At 48.9% G+C, this 18,810-nt stretch overlaps 1 protein-coding gene across 2 annotated transcripts in view; it reads right to left on the reverse strand.

Moving 5' to 3' along the window:
- LOC138481032 (fibronectin type-III domain-containing protein 3a-like) overlaps nt 1–18,810 on the reverse strand; it is a 2,755,868-nt gene that overhangs the window by 1,820,506 nt on the left and 916,552 nt on the right. For both annotated transcript variants that reach the window (XM_069612893.1, XM_069612892.1), the window contains one exon: nt 10,811–10,870. In XM_069612893.1, the coding sequence (XP_069468994.1) occupies nt 10,811–10,870 (60 nt within the window). The remainder of the gene's footprint in view (nt 1–10,810; nt 10,871–18,810) is intronic.

Consider the following 18,810-nt stretch of genomic DNA (forward strand, 5'->3'; position numbering starts at 1 on the left):
TTTGGGAATATACAACACCCGATACCCAAGAAGTTCTTTATTAAACTGGACAGTATATGCAGGGATTTCCTGTGGCATGGCACGCTTAACAGAGTGGCACTGTGGAAGTTACAGAACTATGAGAAAGGGGGGGGATAAAACTGCCTAATTATGAGGTCTATTATAAAGCAAGCCAAATGCAGTATGTTGCCAAATGGCTCTCAAATGAAACAACCTCCGTATCGAGGTTGTTTGGACAGGATTGTGCCCCATTCTACTTGAAAGAGATGATGTGGTTGCCCAAGACAGAAATGGAAGGGCATCCTAAAATGATGATACTTGGATGGAAGATGTGGCGCAGGGCATGCCTGATGATAGAGAACACAGCCCCATGTTCCCCACAGGTGCCACTAGTTGCACTAACAGGGGATGACGAGCAACTAAGGATGATAATCAGGAACCACTGGGAACCGGTTGGGCTAGCAACAATGGGAGACATCTGGCGAGAGGGATCAATCATAGATTTTGAGATGCTGGGTGAGGAGACTGGTTTACACACGGGCCGGTATATTACGTATCACAGAATGGTGCAGAGAATTAAGAAAACATGGCACGAAGCTGAAGTGGGGGAAGAACCAGATGCTACTATAGATATGATATATGATATAACAGAGGGGGGACATGAGATATCCACAATATATGAGATGATGATGTCTAAGGTAGGGAAGGAGGTAACGCAATTGAGACAAGATTGGGAAACGGAAGTAGGAGCCCCGATGGAGGACGGGATGTGGGAACGAGTTCAGGGGTACCATAGAAGGTGTCGAGGAACGCGAGATTGAAGCAGATACAACTGTATATTACGCACAGGGCGTACATGACACCTCAGAGGATATCCAGGTTTGAAAATGCAGGACGGCAGGCATGCCCTAAATGTGATGAGGAGAGGGCGGGTATGGTGCATATGGTTTGGTCATGCCCGGTCATTGAGCGGTTCTGGAGCGAAGAACCACAAAAGCTAGCAGAGAAAGGGGTCAAGATTATGGTGGACACAGTGTGAGCCTGTTTGTTGGGGGGGTTCCCTAGATCGCAGAAACTCAGGCATGTGAGTAAAGGAACAAGTTACTTACCTGTAACTGTTGTTCTCCAGCATGGGTCTGGCATGGATTAACATGCTCATGAATATTCCCCGTCGTCAGGCTGGGAATCCTCGGTAAAGAAAAAATCAGTATCAGTTTCGTTTCTGATCTGTCTTTCTTAGTAGTAACCAATCACTGATCTCTGGGTCATACTGCCCCCCAGCCAATGACTGCCCTCTCCCTAAGCCCCTCCCCTGGCAGCCATCCTCAGATTTGGTAGCACGTAAAGTGGCAGTATGACCAAGTGAAGAGCCGCACAGGGGAAGGAGGGAGGGTTCGCATGTGAATCCATGCCAGACCCATGCTGGAGAACAACAGTTACAGGTAAGTAACTTGTTCCTTCACCAGCATGGGGTCTGGCATGGATTCACATGCTCATGAATATAAGAATACATAGCAGTATACACATGCACAACCACGGGAGGTGGCAACTGGCTCAACATTAAGCAATACAACAACTCAACATTAAGCATCTCTTACCTCCTCACCAGGCTCACCTTAAGCGAAAAAGTTGCGCAGCACTGCTTGGCCGACCCTGGACTCCTCCCTGGAGTCCCGATCGATGCAGTAAAATCTTGTGAAGGTCTGCGTCGACCTCCACGTAGCAGCCCTGCAGATGTCCAGCAGGGGCACACCAGACAGGAATGCCGTGGTAGCAGCTATCGCTCTGGTCGAATGGGCTCTCGGATGGCCGGGCAGCGGTCGGTTTGCCAACCGGTGACAGTGCATGATGCAGCCGGAGAGCCATCTGGAAATGGAAGCCTTCGAGAGAGCCTTCCCTTGATTCACAGGTCCAAAGTTCACAAACAGCTGTGATGTCTTCCGAAAACTCTTCATGCGGTCCACGTAGAACTTCAGCGCTCTAGCCACATCCGGCGAGTGCAAAGTCCTCTCAGCCGGAGACGAAGGCGACGGGAAGAAAACTGGCAACACCAAGGGCTCGTTGAGGTGGAAGTCCAACGGCACCTTGGGCATACAGGAGGGGTGCGTCCTCAGCACCACCCTCGTGTCGTGAAAAGTCAAGTATGGAGGCTTTCAAGAAGGCCTGGATCTCTCCCACTCGTCATGCGGAGGTGATGGTCACGAAAAATGCTGTCTTCCACGACAGGAACTTCAACGGCGCAGAATGCATAGGCTCGAATGGGGCCCCCATGAGTCTGGTCAGCACCACGTTGAGCTCCCACGCCGGGGCAGGGGCGTTCACCGGCGGGAACGATCGAAATAGTCCCTTCACCAGGCGATGAGACCACAAGGATGCCCGTCCTGTAGTTCTGGTGTATCGGGAGATGGCCGCCAGATGTATCTTGATGGAGGCGTGAGCCAGTCCAGCTTTGGCCAGCGACAGTAGGTACGGCAATACTTGAGGGGCCGCAATCCGCAGAGGGTTAATCTTCTGTACACGGCACCAAACAGAGAACCTCTTCCACTTATGTCCATAGCATTTGAGAGTTGAGGACGCCCTGGCTTTTACAAGAACCTCTCTGCAGTCAGCCGGCATATCGTATCCTCCAAACTCTAGTGCTGCAGGAGCCAAGCCTGCAAGTTCAGCGACTCCGGGTCGTGCTGAAGAATGGCACCTCCTTCTCTGGAGAGAAGATCCGCGTCCGTCACCAGCTTGATAGGTGGGAACGCTGACAAGTCCAGATGGTCCGGGAACCAGATATGTCTCGGCCACGCCGGTGCGACGAGGATCATCCTGCACCTGGACCTCTTGAGATGGTTGAAGAGACGGACCAACAACAGCAACGGAGGGAACGCGTACAGGAACAGGCTGTCCCACGGGAACGAGAAAGCATCGCCCATGCTCCTCGGCTGTGCGAACCTGCTGGTAAACCTCTGGCACTTGGAGTTCGTCGCCGTCGCGAACAGGTCGTTCTGGGGTTTGCCCATCATTGAAAGAGTCGATCCACTTGGTCCTGGCGTAGTACCCACTCGTAGCACGAGCGCAGCTCCCTGCTGAGTGAGTCAGCAATGGTGTTTTTTTATTCCTGCCAGGTGGAAGGGAACCAGAAACCTCCCCTAGGCGACGGCCCAGTGCCACAGATCCTGGGCCTCCTTGGATAGGGCTGGGGTTCTGGTGCCTCCCTGCTTCCGGATGTAGAACTTTGTGGTGATGTTGTCGGTGAAGATCCTCACCACTTTGTCCTTGAGGGACGGAAGGAACGATTTGAGCGCCCAGAACACGGCTCATAGCTCCAGGATATTGATGTGGAGAGACCTCTCCTCTGGGAGCCAGAGGCCTCTTGCGTGGAGATCTCCTGTGTGGGCCCCCATCCTTCCAGGGAGGAGTCCGTCGTTACAGATCCCAGCGTATCAGGAGACTGTAAGTCCATGCCTGTCGTGAGGTGCTGTCGGGCACCCCACCATAGAATCGCCCGACGGACCTCCTCGTTGAGCGGGATCCTGTCTTCGAAGCTGCCCACCGCTTGAATCCAGCGGGCGTCAAGGAACTCTTGTAGCGGACGCTGCATGAGGACATCATCCCGAGGAGGGACTTGATGGACCTCACTCTGGCCACATCTGTGGCTAACAGGCGCCTCACCTTGCCCAAAATGGCCTTCGTCCTTTCTTCCGACGGAGATGCCAATAGCTTCACTGTATCAAGCTTCGCTCCCAGAAACAGTGCCAGCTGCGACGGGACCAGATGGGATTTGGGGTTGTTGATGGCGAATCCCAGCTCTGTGAGCAGGCGGACGGCCCTCGCTGTGTGTTCGACGGCGAGTTCTCTTGACCTTGCACGGATTAGCCAGTCGTCCAGGTAGGGGTAGAGGTGGATCCCTTGCAGGCGCAATCACGCCGCCACAGGTGTGAGGCACTTTGTGAACACCCTGAGTGCCGACTTTATTCCGAACGGCAGGGCTCTGAATTGGTAGTGACGCCCCTAGACTACGAATCTGAGGAACTGTGTGTCCTTTTAGAAAGGGGATGTGGAAGTAAGCATCCACCAGGGCCAGTGACGATAGGAAGTCGCCCTCCTCCAGCTGTCCTAACACGTGCTGGAGGGTGACCATCCTGAATTTCTGTGCCTTGATGTACTTGTTCAACCGACGCAGGTCCAGGATGGGGCGCCAACCGCTTGTCTTCTTTCTGACGAGGAAGTATCTTGAGTATACTCCGGAGCCCTGGAGCCTCTTGGGGATGAGCTTGATGGCACCTTTCTTGAGCATCGCCCTTACCTCCAACAGCAGTTGAGGGACGTGATTCTCCTTCCTGGCCACGGGAGTAATGCAAGGACACTTCTTTTGAAATGCTAGCGAGTGTCCGCGGGGCAGGGTGTCCAGCACCCAACGGTCGGTGGAGATGGACTCCCACACGCTGACTAACTTCGTCAGCCGGCCTCCCACCGGGGTGCTTCGGTGGGGGCCCAACGCTACGGCCGTTCAGTCCTGCTTGGAAGAGGCCTTGCTGCCTTGGCCTCCTTGCCGACGGCGGCGAGACCCTCCTTGCTTGCTGCGGCCTCTGTAGGCCTCCTGGGAAGAGGAGCGGGCCGCCTGGCGGTAAGTAGAAGAGCCACCGCTGGATCCCTTGGAGGCTCCCTGTCTGCCTCCGGAGCTCCAAAAGGGCCGCCGTTGCTGAAGGACTCCTAGGGCTCGGGCTGTTTCCATGTCTGTTTTGATGGCCTGGAGCGACTCATCCACCGTCTTTCCAAACAGGTTGTTGCCGTCGAACGGCATGTCCAACACTCTGGTCTGGACGTTCTGGTGAAAGTCCGCCGCCTTGAGCCATCCTCGTTGTCCGAGGCAAACCCCGTTGCCCAGTTGGCGAAATCCAGTATCGACAATGTCCGTTGCCACCGTTATGGCGTGATCCGAGGCCACCTCGCCTTCCTGCAGAATCTGTAGGGCCTCCACCCTCTTGTCGTCCGGTAGGAAGTCTAGCAGAGGAGCTATCTTGAACCAAAGCTCCCTGTCCTAACGGGCCACAATTGCTAAGGCATTGGCCGCCTTAATCGTCATCGCCGCCGACGAGATGACTCGTCGTCCCATGGAGTCCAACTTCTTGCCCTCGCTGTCCGACGGGGAAGTGGAAGGTGAAGCCACCGCACCCGCTGCTTTCTTCTTGGCCGCTGCCGAGACGACAGAGTCCGGCGTGGGCTGGGCCCTGAGGCACAAGGGGGCGGCATCGGGGACCAGGTACTTCTTCTCGTACCTGTCCCTTTTGGGGGGTGTCGTGGAAGGGTTCTTCAGGATAGCCAGCCCCTCGTCCCAGATGTCGTCGAGCAACGGCACCACGAGGACCGTCTTTCTCTTGGCCTCTCGTCGTTGGTAAAGAAAACCTTCCTTTTTCTGTTCCTCAGGGCAGAGCTGTTAGAGCTCGGATGCCCTGGCTATCATGGTGTGAAAAGAGCCAATTTCGTCGGGCGGAGAGGCCCGAGGGGTGGGGCGGGGTGATGACGGGATGTCCGTTATTTCATCACCGCTGTCGTCGTCCGTCCCCGTCGCTGTATCCGTCACCGTATCCTCCCGAGGGTCCGGCGAGGTCCACAGGCCTCGCGGGCACGAAGGGCGGTGCGGTGTGGACTCTCCTCCGCTTGTTCGGAGGGCTTCCCGACGGTCCTGGTTCTGGATCCTCCGTCGGGGTCCGTGGTAACCTCGTCCTTATCTCAGTACATAAGGATTGGATCGCCAACAAAACGGCTGCCGACCTATCCTAGGGCTCGGGTAAAGGCTGCGACTGACGGGATGGCTGCTCCACTGGGCCCTCGTCGTCGCTATTTTTGATCACATCAGAGCGAACCTTCCCCTGGGATCGAACCTTCTCGAACCTCCCGTTGAGGCCTACGAACCCCTCGCTGAGGCCTGTCACGGTTTCCACTGGATCCTCCTTGGAGGCTAAATCCGAGTCCGTAATGGCCACCGCCCCCCCCCCCCTCTTTTTCCACCGGGGTCTTCACGGGGGTCTTAACGATGGTCTGGAAAGAGGATTCCCTCCGCGGTGGCAGGGAAACTCTGGGCCCCCAGGCCGCCTTCGCCAGGGCCGCTGCGACAACCTCGATAGAGGCCTATGCTGGTTGGATCAAGGCCCTCACCACCTTAGGTGCGTCCTGGGCCTTCGCTTTGGGAGGAGGGTCATCGCCTTGCTCTCCCTCGGCTCCCTTCGAGATCGACCGGGCCTCTCCAGAAGCTTACCCGGGTTCTCGGACTTCCTCTTCCCCGAACCAGAGCGCTGGCTAGTGGTTGATCGTGCCGGGGAGGTCACGCCCTGCCTGGCAGCCGAGGAGCCTGACCTTTTGGCGCTCCCGGTGCCCGCAGACCCGCAGTGCTTGACCTTCTGTTGGGCCCCCGTCGCCGGGGCGCTCTCACAGGACTTAGAAGACCGCTCAGACTTTTTCTTCGCCTTCTCACCTGCTGTGCCCTTCTCCAGCCAAGCGGCGAGGCAGGAACGACGATCTTGCATGGTCCATTCCGACAGGTTCTTGCAGAACGCACAGTCCTTCTCCACGTGCGTCTTGTCCTCATGAAGGCAGTAGAGACATCTCGAATGCTCAACCTCCTTGAAAACATTTTGCAATCCGCACCCTGGGCAGCTCTTGAACAGCTTGGATCCGGGCGTCTAGCTTCCCTTGTCCTGGGCCATGTCCGTTGAGATAGGCCACAGATCTTCTGGAATCCTCCAAGAAGCGTAACTTGACGAAAACTTCACCCTTGAGGGGCGTAGAAAAATTGCGAAACGGGTCCCTGTTATCAGAAGTAGAAACGGTGGAGCTTGAGGCTCGATAAAACTGAAAAAATGAGAAAATTCTCCTGAAAAAGCGTGAAAACGCAGTAAAAGCTTGAGAGCTAGAGCACGAGGACTCCCAACACTTGAACGTGCGGTAAAAATCTGAGGATGGCTAACAGGGGAGGGGCTTAGGGAGAGGGCAGTCATTGGCTGGGGGCAGTATGACCCAGAGATCAGTGATTGGTTACTACTAAGAAAGACAGATCAGAAATGAAACCGATACTGATACTGATTTTTTCTTTACTGAGGATTCCCAGCCTGACGACGGGGAATATTCATGAGCATGTGAATCCATGCCAGACCCCATGCTAGAGAATTGAAAGATCTGGCATATGTGCTTGCAAAGAGGAGAATTGCTATGGGGTGGAAGACATGCCACAGTCCGCGAGTAGAAGTATGGTGGAAAGATTTGCAGAATTGGGCGGATGCAGAAACCATGGTTTGGCAAGAAGCGAATAGCGCTGGGGGGGGATGAGGAGACGGAGACCCTGATGGCCTGGAAATTATTAATAGCGGAGTTGTTTGGATCAATACAAGACCAGGCAGAACTCATGGAAGGGGAGACCCCACCACAAGATGCAGGAGCAGGATGTGGGAAGTAGTAGGCTCGGAATGGGTGATGGGACAGGGGAAGCAGTGATCAGAATGAACAATGTATAATTTGACTGTGGACATATGCACTGCAAGTTTGGTTTGTATTGTTGTGGTGTCTTAATTTTAGTCTCTTTCACTACCCAGCTAGTGAGCATTCCAACAGATTTTTACTTCCCTTTGTTTACACCGTTTAGCTCTCTTTTTCCCTTTTAAGTCTCTCTTAACTCTACAGGGGAATCACAGTTTCAGGAACGCTGAGCAATTTAATTACCAGACGCTTCCTTCTCCGGGCAGTTTCCGCGTTAGAAAAATATCAGAGATATCACTCAGCCCAGATACATTCAGGTCTTCAGTCTGAGTGCCCGCTACTAATTCCACCTGGGCAACCTCCTCTGCTGAATCTCACATATGGTGATTACCTCCCATTTGCATACGAATTCAATTTTCTGCGATCTCACACAAGACTATCTTGGTCCCTATCCTGTGCAAACCATCAGACATCCTCTTCAAGTCCTCGTGCGACCTGTAGCATAGCTTCCGAAGAATTTTAACTGCAAATTGCAAAGTAGAGGGTTCTGAATGTCCTCCGCATCAAGAGGTTCTGGTGCAGATTGGGCAGAGGTCTCCTAAGCATCGAATAAATTAGGAAAGGCAGATAAGCGGGGTGACAGAGTTGATTGCATGTTGTTACCTCCAGTTACATTCCCAACAATGTTGGTCATGGGGGTAAGAATTGCTGTCCACCAAGGTTAACCCTGTGTTTTCCTCTTTCTTCACAGCACATAGATACAAGCAAGTTATTACCTGCAGCAGGCTCACTTACTGTGGGGGCGAAAATAGGTCGTCATTTTCCCTTTTGTTTTGACCCTATTGATAGTTTTAGATGTAAGTGGAGGAATGCAGGGTTTATTGTTCAGTTATTAGGCGCTTATACAATTAGAAAAACTGTTTCAAAGCACCCACAGGGGAAACAGGGTGGGGACAGGGGAAGGTAATACAGCAAGGATAAATAATTGCATTAATAGTACAACAAACAATGAGAATAAAGGGAAGGGGAGACAAACCTACTATGCCTTGTGAGTGTTCACAACGTGCAAGTTCATGGGGGCTGTGGGCAGGATAAGGTGCTTAGAAGCTCATGGTGAAGTGCTCAGGGTAAGTGCTAAGAGGAGAAGAAAGTAAGTGCATAGCGTAAGTGCAAGCACCCATAGGTAGAGTGAGCCCAAGTAAGTGCAGCAGAAGACCGCAGCTGGGATGAGCGATTTGGGGAGGGGTGGGAGAGGGGTCAAGGCCCCGAGGACACATAAGGGCCCTGCACATCAGTCATGCTGCTTTGACATTAGCAGGGAAGAGAGGAGAAGGAAGCAGTAAAAAGAAAGTTCTGGAGGTTTTTTCGGAACATAAGGAGGTCTTGCTCAAGACGCAGAGGGACAGGGAGGCTGTTCCACAGGAGGGAGCCAGCTGAGGAAAGGTGATCGCCCACAAGCTCTGTTTAGCAAAGCGCTTAACCCGGAGGTAGTTGATGCCAGAGGAACGAAGGAGTCTAGAAGGAGAGTATATGGTCAGGAAGCATTGAAGATCGAGTGGTCTCCGACCTCACATCGCCTTATGTATGATACAGAGGGATTCAAATTTCATCCGTACTGATACCGGGGAGCCAGTGTAGGCTTTGTATGGCAGGAGAGATGCGGTCCCTAGGCTTGAGGCCAAGGATAAGTCTCGCTGCCCTATTCAGGATTAGCTGTAGGGGTTGCAGGGTGGAGGAAGGAAGATTAAGGAGGAGGCTATTGCAGTAGACTAGCCTGGAGAAAACCAGAGCACAGTTAACATCAAGTCTTTGGGAGAAGCTGAGGAAGGGTAGAGTCCCTTTGAGAAGGACGAGTTGAAAGTGGGACTTCTTATCAATGTCCTGAATATGAGGGATGTAGGAAAGGGAGGAGTCAAAGATGACTCCAGGGTTCCTAGCTTCAGGGGAGGGCTAAGGAGGGGGGCCCTTGGAGGAAGGCCGAAGTGCCAAATTAAGTTTCCCGGGTTCAACATTACCCTGCTTTTTCAGCTGGACACCACTGCTTACTTTTACTCCTTTATTTCTCGAATTGTAGTTGGCAGTCCTGCTCTTCAATTGGTTTTTCACAGGCATCAACTATATATGCAACTCAGCCAAACCTCTCAATGGCACGTTACACTCCGATTTTATAATAATAGGTTCAAGTAATTTTCAAAACAATCTCGCTTAAACTCTACAATAACTGTTTTATAGGAGAGAGCTCTTTCAAATGAGACTAGCTTGTGCAAAATCTTTTTAAATTACCAGTTGCAGCACCCAGCAAACATAAAAATTGGGAACGCTCACTGATAAATATCGAACTCAAGCTCTGGCATGCACAAAATAAATGTCAAAGATTATTTAAAAAGAAGTCCAACAACGGGGTTAATTAAACACGGAGGAGCTTGCAGAATGCCACTTGCGCAATCACTCACATGAGCATTCGATTCCTCTACTGAGAGACAGAATAACTGAAGCACGCCGTGCGATACAGGACCACGTAAACATCATATGACTTGCGCTCCATCATCTAAAGCGAGGTAGAACTTCAGTTCCATACAGGGGTGTCGGACACAGCCCGCACATCTGACCACTAGACCACTTTGCCCAGTGTACGTTGGGGACCAACACCGCCATACCTCCACTTATAATCAATAGTAATTCCACAGGACCAAGTGTAAGGAACAGTAATTCCATTCAGCGATATTCTGGTGGATTTACCACCAAAATGTCTCGGTTCATGAGTACCAGGAGGGATTGCCAAATAGCTGTTCTGCACACCTAAGATGTTCCTGAGACCACAGTAAAGCCTCCATACACCACAATGCACACCTGTGTGGATCTACCTGTGTGTATGGCTACTCGGCTGGCCAACAAAACTCTGAATGCTACACGTTTATGGATTGGTGAGATTATCTCTGCACATGTGCAAGTGTATATTCGTTCAGCCTATATATGCTGCCAGGAGGCTTAAGGACTCAGTAACAGGCACCGAGTTACACCTTAGTGAGACTGATTCAGGACTTACTACGAAATAGTTTGGTGAACCTTGATTAAATAAGTAAAAAAGGTCTGGGGAAGACAGCTAGTTACAGATTAGTAGTTCTGTCTTAACAACAATGCTTTGGCCTTAAGGGATGTATAAAATACTAGGCATTGAGTGATTGGAGCAATGTTTTCGGCGGATTGGGTACAGGTAGGTTAACCTAGGAGGTCCGACCTCTTTCAGTACTAAGGCACATGCACTGGTACCATCAATCACAGAATGGACGCCCCAAGATAATACATGTAGCAGGCTTAAACACAGGATTTATGTTACGCAGATGCTTACCTGACATGATAGTCTGTTGCTGGCCTTAAGTCCAGAAGGTTAAAGGAGGTTTCTTCACCACTACAAAGAGAAGAACAAAATAAATTAAAGGTCTATAAAATGATTGGAGACCCATAATATACTACATTTCTTTGTAAAAGTCTCATTAGGAAATTTGTGGCAATAGTCATTAACAGTTTCTGCAGCTAATGCCTGGTCCTTCCATCTAGAACGGATTAAACTAATCAAAGAAACATTTTTAGGAGCATTTATTATTAAATAATTTTACTACATCTGGATTAAATTAACATCGTTATTTCCAAGATGTTCCATAACACAAGCATATTTAGTAATGAGAACAAAATCACACCGCTCCTCCCATACCAGAACAGTAGATTTCCTTTAGATACATTTATGTTTGCCACCAAGATTCTGTTAGGAAGGATTTTCAGAATCTACTCTGGTGAAAGTTTCAAAAGACCAATCCAGTAGTGTGTATACAGGGCATCCAGCATGTTAGACAAAACACACTCAATGGTAATGTAGCAGAGAAGTCAAGTTTCAATCTTAGGAAGGAGGAGGCAGTCAACAAGGTGCAATTAGCCCCACACAAGCACAAAATGCAATACACCATCCAATGTACTGAAAATATACATACTCTAAGTATTATATTGGGTAATTATAGGTACAATAAGGAAAGGAAAAGATAATGTATGTAAACGAGCACTGGCAAAGCCAATAGATTTGGTGCATGTTATTGTTCATTGCAGTGTGCATTCAAATGCATTGTGAGCAAGGGCGAGAGGGCAAAGATGCAAAAAAGTATGCAGGGGTTGCGAGAAAGATGGTGTTATCAAGGAAGGATGCCAGTGACAGACAGCAAGATAAAATGTGACAGAAAGCAGGTACTAGAGAGGAACAACAAAAGAAAATTGGAATGCAAGGAAAAGTGACAGCAAGTGAAAATAGGATGAGAATGCAAATGAGGGGACATGAGGGTGTAAGAGGGACAACAAATAAGAACTCAAATAGATGCTAGGCAACAGTACAATGGAGCATTTTGCAAAACATTTTTAGGCTGCTCAACTTCACACATGATGTAAAAAGAATGCCTCAAATGGCTCCCAATTTAGAGTCCTCGAAACTGAAGTTATTCAGGGGGACTGGATGGATGCATAAATGAAGAGCACGACTGCGAACAAGCATCATGAAAATAGAGATCTACATTTTTTCACATTTCAGCTGATGTTCACATACACATAAATACAATCGACCAGCAGAGATATTTCAATTAAAATTAAAGAAACCGCATTATAAATTCAGTGCTTAAAATACACAGTGCAGCAAAAGCATGCCAGTTTCGACAAGCACTGCACTCCAATTAACCCTCACTTTGTTCCGTAGTAAGCTGATAAAGAGGTTAGCACTGCAGCAGTGTATTCTGCAGAAAAGGAGACATATAGCTTCTTCAGACAAGCACAAGTCTGGGTAGGAAAGCCCACAGAAAATACAATGTATATGTCAGAATAAATGCTCACGGTCTTGAAATCCAGTGTAAAACGCATATGTTGCCTTAAGGCAGGACAATGCAAATCTATGAAGTATTTCTCCAAGTGCCTCCCGTTGCCTGCTCTGTGTTGTGGGGTACAAGCGTGGGGGGATGAGGGGAGCTCCTATAACCAATCCTGCCCGAACAAGGAAATTATAAAACCATGTGCTATAAAACCATGTGCTATTTATGACAAATGCAGAGGGCGCTTAGGAATCTTAGGAAATATGTTCTTTTTGCTGCTTTCTCTTCATAGACATCCATGGAACCCTGCGACCCAACATTTTGCTGTTGAATTGAACCCAGCCTGACTTTTGGAAGTAAATAAAGCCTTTTTGCTTCACTTAACTCGTCGTTTTGGGGTACTGATCTGTCCCTATGGCTAGCAGTACAGGGGGAGTCCATTACGAAATTCCTTGTTTGTTTTACACGGCACACTATCACCTTACAGTGGAGTGTGTAAGGGTACTTTGCATCCTTTTTCTTTGTTTTTAGTAACTTTATGGTTACTTGCATGATTTGTCCAGGATGGGCTGATGGCAGCGATATTCTTTTATTTTTTTACATTCTCACATGCACTTCAGCATTTTATCACACAATACCTTTTAGGGTACCATATACTCTAAAATGGCTGTGCCACGTGATTTCGCCATGTCCTTTGGCCATTTTGTATTCTGGCCTTCTTCCTGCCCGGCCCAGGCCTGATTTGACATTTAATGTAATCCCTTTCTCTGGCAAAGCAGCGGTATGGGTTTGGGCTTGGATGTGGGGGGTTGGTCTGTGTGGTCTCAGTCCATAGCCTGGCCGAAATGTACAGTGCTGGGCGGACAAGGTGGCTGAAGGCTGTCCATGATTGGACAGCCCCTGCTAGTTTCAATTGTGCAGATCCCTACCATTGGTAGTGTTTGGGTCGACCAGCTCGAATCTGGGATAAAAGGATGACTTCTGCAACCCTTAAATGGATCAGAGTAGCATCAAATCAAAAAACTTGGAACTTGCCTTTGCAGCCAACCAGGATGGTCTTAATTGTCCTAGGGAAGCCTTGATCCCTTTCCTGATCTCCAGAAGACATTCATCAGCGCTTCAACCTTCAGACCGGTGGGAACAACTAGTCCCAACCTGTTCTTAAGGATCCTGTCCTTGGAACCCTTTGGACGTGTGCCAAACAATCCTGTGTACTGCCTAGATCTTGCCTGGGCTACCTCGCTTCATCGATCGCTGTCCCGGATTCAGTCTTGGGACTCTGCAGACCCTGGAACAAGTGGCCTCCCTGTGAAGTTGCACTCTGCAACACAAAGAGGGGCCTTGCAGGGCAAGTTTCTTTGTTTCAAACATGATTGCCTTCTATAATCGGATCACTGTAGTCAATGTGGGCGTCCTCTGATGTAATAGACAATATGGTGGTCCTGTCCTCATCAGGCCAGGACCCTCCGCTGTCTAGTGCTAGGAACCACCTATTATCCTGACCACCTAAGTCCCAAGTGACCTCTGCACCAGCGACATCTGGGCCTCTCCCAATAAAAACAAAGACCGAAATGAAAAGACCCAGCAAAATCAGGAGCTCCAGAAATGTTGCCTCCGTCCAAACTCTGTAGGGTTTGAAGGGCCCCAACCTCCTAACCCTACCCCTCCCTTACATAACCATGATCAGTGGGGTTCTAGTTAAGGAGCTTCCTTCCTTGGTTTGCTTCCTTTGTTCTTAACTCTTAACACACTTACAAACTGCTTGTCGGCTTTGCCAACACATGCTCAGTCTACCTAAAATAAACTCCTACCTCCCAGCAAAGGGTTCAATTGGGACTTTAAAGGCACTAGGCCACATCTCTTAAGTGTAGGGCCTTATTTTCATATTGCTGTGCTTTGTGTTTCAACGCCTTTATTTTACGTAGCACTTAACATGTTTTCTTCACTTGCATTGCTATACTACAGTGTTCTGTAATCAGATAGTAGTGTGTCTAAACTCAAAGTGTTGATGCTCTGTAACCAGAGCACCCCAAATTGAATATACATTCATTAACGGTGTATGTTTAGTGATTTACTTAGCTGTGATTTTTGTCTGATAAGAGTGGTCTAAGGCCAAAATAAATATAACTTTAATACATTATGGCTAACTTGTGTATTGGGAATTCTATGTGCGTAGTGATGAATCCAGGGAGTTAGTCCCTTCTCCCCAACAGAAGCCCCTGCCTTTGGGACTAGGAAGGTGAGCCTGCTAAGCTTAACACCCCATAGGGGGACAAAGCATGAGGGATTCCATTGGAGGTGACCACTCTCCACGGCCCCCCCACATCCCCTCCGGGACAGGCAATTCCTAAAAGTTAAAGGTACAATTCTCTCTCACCCCAGAATTCTCATAGTTATGTTTGTTACATGGGAATTAATGTATGTGAAAATGTACCCCTTTATACACTGATGGCTTGGATGGTTTCTGACGCCTTTCAAACACTACTGACTAGGTAGGGCAGAGAACGGGAGAGAAGCCTGCCCCCTTGATACATGGAAGAGGCCTGAAAGCCATGGCACCAAGAAAGAGAAGCCCACTGGGCTACAGAGTGGGAGTCTGCCCACAGAACAGCACACAGAGTGAACTCCTCTTCGGAGGCGTGGGAGAGGGAGGAGCACAAACACTTGCTGTGGTGGGGTGAAATGCAGAGAAGCCTGCAGAGCACCCAGCTCCCCTGTCGAGAACCGGGCTGAGGGAGCCAACTCCCGGAGGATCTGCAACAGCGTGAAATAGTTTATAATCATTGCATTGAATGCAATAGTATCTAATGTCATACCAGAGAAAAAAAAGCATCTAAAAAAAAGCATTGAATGCATTGGTGCGAAACCCGAGACCTCAAGGCAGGGTAGGAACAAGAGGGGTTCTGAACAGGGGCAAATGCCACCCTGGCGTTTAAGGGAGGAGAACTAGGTGTAATACTTGACTGGAGAGGTGTAACTGACAAGGAGTCCTAGAGACACATATTGATAACTTTACCTGAACTGTGATACGGACAGGAAGCCATAAAGATATTTGTTAACCACATGATTGGAACTGTGCATCGGGCAAGATGTCCAGAGACTTTTGCTGGTAACCTTATTGAAACTATCAGGCAAGAAAAGCAGGGACATTTTCTAGTTACTTCTTTTGAAACTTTACTTCAGGCAGAATGCCCTCTTATAATCTGGAGAGACAAACCAGCCCTCAACCCCACACGTATCATATCCTTAGGTTAAGTTAGGTTATTTTCCTTTTTGGTGGCAAGAACAGGAATTAGGCTAGGATATGTTTCTAGCCTGGGGACATATTTTCTTTTGTAGGATATCCTGACATGCACCCTTTTGAACCCTTTCCTTTCATTTAGAATAGGGACTAAAAGAGAAGGGATAGTACTTTTGGTACTTTAATAAAACGTTTGTTCCTAAACATGGTGAGCTATCAATCTCCCGACTCAGACTTACGTCAGGGTGCTTAAATGGACCCTTTACTGCCGGGAAGATGGCTCAGGGGCAACGTGCCAGTCATGGAAGCAAGATCACGCAGAGCCACGCAGTTTTGAAACCTGGTCCCGCGCTTAGAGACTGCTCTACTGTATTGTGCATGTTATAAAAGATTAATTCACAACTTTCACACTCTGAAACTCGAAGTCTTTCTGTTCAGTCACAATGCCTTGAAAGAGTTAGACTAGACAATTGGCCTCATTACGACCCTGCCGGTCCGGTAACAACGGTGCCGGTAGGCTTACCAGCACTGTTGTTACCGGACCGGCAGAGTACAAGTTTGCGGGCCAGATGCACTCCCGCCCGCCAGGTCTGACCTGGCGGGTGGAACGGCACCCACTCGCAGACTGACGGTAGCACCGGCACCATCATGAATGGTGCCGGTGCTACCGTCTTCCCCATTCCCATGGATTCTCATTGAGGTGGTCTATTGTATCGAATGCCTGTGCGGTTTATGGTACGTGAGCCAAACGATGAGACAAATTCACATTAGAATATCTGAACACAGATCTAAAATTTGATGTAAAAACATTATGGCACCTATGGTAAACAACTGTATCGAATAACAACATTCAACAGGGTCCTGGGTCCTAGAAACAGCGTAAGGTGTATCCAAGACAGAGAAGCCTCCTAGAGATAGAAATAAGATGGATCCACAGACTGGGCACACTCAATCATGGCTTGAACGAGGAATTTACAAGAGTGATATAATCATTGGTTCCATCAGACGATATCTATTACACACGATGAGGCAAATAATTGGGTGCATCTATTCTGGGCCGACACCAACTAGCAGCCCACCATCGCTTTTATTAGCACACTGTGGGTGAACCAGTCACTCCAACCAACATGGGAGAGACCCCATAAATTCTTCCACTAGGAATCCACTCTCCAGACACTGTTCACACAATCTGTCCCACAATTAATATATATATATTTTTTTTAACTCTTTTTATTGGCATTTCGTAAACAAAGATAACTGGACATTGAATACTTAAACTAAACAATCAAAGAAAGGAAACGCGAAGAAAGAAAAATATAGCAGAGGACGCATCGCAATGTGAGTGCCATTTTTACATTATCACAGTCCGATCACATGAGTCCAGCTGGGTTGGCTTCGCCATCAGTTCATCCTTCCCCAATCCCTGAGAAATGTTCGTTAGGGGCTTGCAGCCAAGTTGCCTTCTTATCGATTGCATGACTGACATGTGTGTAGTTGTTCCCCTGGCAAGGTTATGAGTTCAGGTGACCCTTTCTCCATGTTTTGGCAAGTGGAGTATTTACTAATTTTTTAGGTGTGGTTTCCCTCTACGGTGCTGGGATTTCTCCCTCCTCCTGGCTCAGTAGGTAATGAATGTACGGGTCCCATATAATGGATGGGGTTGAGCGATAGGACGTTAGGCCCCTGGATCCTGTATCCATGTCATTGCACCTTACTACATCCACATGCCAATCCTCAATTTTGGGGGACCCTGGGCTCTTCCATTGTATTGCCACCCTTCCTTTTGCCAACAACAGGAGTAGCCAAGTTAGTCGCCTCCTACCGCTGGGGATAGGTTTGATGTATCCCAGGAGAGCGGTCACAGGATTTAGTTCTAGTTCCTCACCAATAATTTCCCCTATGACTTTGCATACTGCCTTCCAGAAGGTATATACTGTGGGGCACCCCCATGCCATGTGCAGGAAGTCAGCTCTTGAATCATTGCATTTACTACAGTTGGTGGACGCCCCTGGAAAGTAGCCGTGAATCTGGACAGGGGTGTAGTAGAATTGATGTAGATACTTCCAGTGTATTAATTTATATCTGGCATTTATCGACATTTTGTAGGTTCCACACAGCAGTATTTCCACTCCCCCTCAGTTATTTTGTGTCCCAGTGAATGCTCCCACCTCTCCCTAGGGGACAACACCTGTGGCTTGGATTCCTGACACATGGCGTACATGACTGAGACCACCCTCCTGTGTTGCCCCCTACCCCAAGAGCATCCTGTCTAGCATTGGTGCCACTGTCTGTTGTTCTGGAAAGGTTAGAAATATCTTCTTATGGGTTACTTTCAAGCTGTAATATAAAAACACATCCAGGGGATTAAGGCTCCCCCTCGTCTTTAGTTGTTCTAATGTGATAAATCTCCCTTCGGGACACAGGTCGCAGTATTTGTGCACTTCCAATTTCCGCATGAAATTAACAAAACCCTTTTTTGAGGCGAGTAGGATACCCAGGGTAAATATGACTGGCAGTTCCAGGGTGTAAAGGTTCTTCCACCTTTTGGATGCCTCTTTCGTCTGGTCAAGTACTTTTTGGTAGTTGCTTTCGAATATTGTGGGCGTATCTCGGGCTATCGTGACCCCCAGGTAGCGGGTTTCTGTGGTATGCCATTGGAACCCCAATTTATCAGCATACTGTGCTACACTTTCTGTTAACAGGAAATGAACTGATTTTGTTGTGGTAACCAAAAGGCCTGAGAAGAGCCCAAATCTGTCCACATCCTTCATGATGGGGTGCAGGTTCCGTTCCGGGTCTCTAATGAACAGCACCGTGTCATCAGCATACAAGGAGATGACCACCCTATGCTTGAAGAGTTGAATGTCTGTATGTGGGCCTCTCTGACCCTTTCCGCCAAAGGTACCATCGCCAGGGGGAACAGAAGCGGAGAGAGGGAGCATCCCTGTCTTGTGCCCTTGCTAAGAGTTATTTCCAGGTTGAGTCGGCCCTTCAACCGTACTCTTGCTATAGGTGATACGTATAGAACAAGTTACTTACCTGTTACGGTTGTTCTCCAGCACGGGTCTGGCATGGATTCACATGCTCATGAATATTCCCCGTCAGGCTGGGAATCCTCAGTAAAGAATAAATCAGTATCAGTTTCGTTTCTGATCTGTCTTTCTTAGTAGTAACCAATCACTGGTCTCTGGGTCATGCTGCCCCCAGCCAATGACTGCCCTCTCCCTAAGCCCCGCCCCTGGCAGCCATCCTCAGAAGTTTTTTCTT

Source organism: Ambystoma mexicanum, chromosome 5p (genome assembly GCF_040938575.1).
Source record: "Ambystoma mexicanum isolate Mex_15411 chromosome 5p, UKY_AmexF1_1, whole genome shotgun sequence".
In the NCBI taxonomy this organism is placed as follows: Eukaryota; Metazoa; Chordata; class Amphibia; order Caudata; family Ambystomatidae; genus Ambystoma; species Ambystoma mexicanum.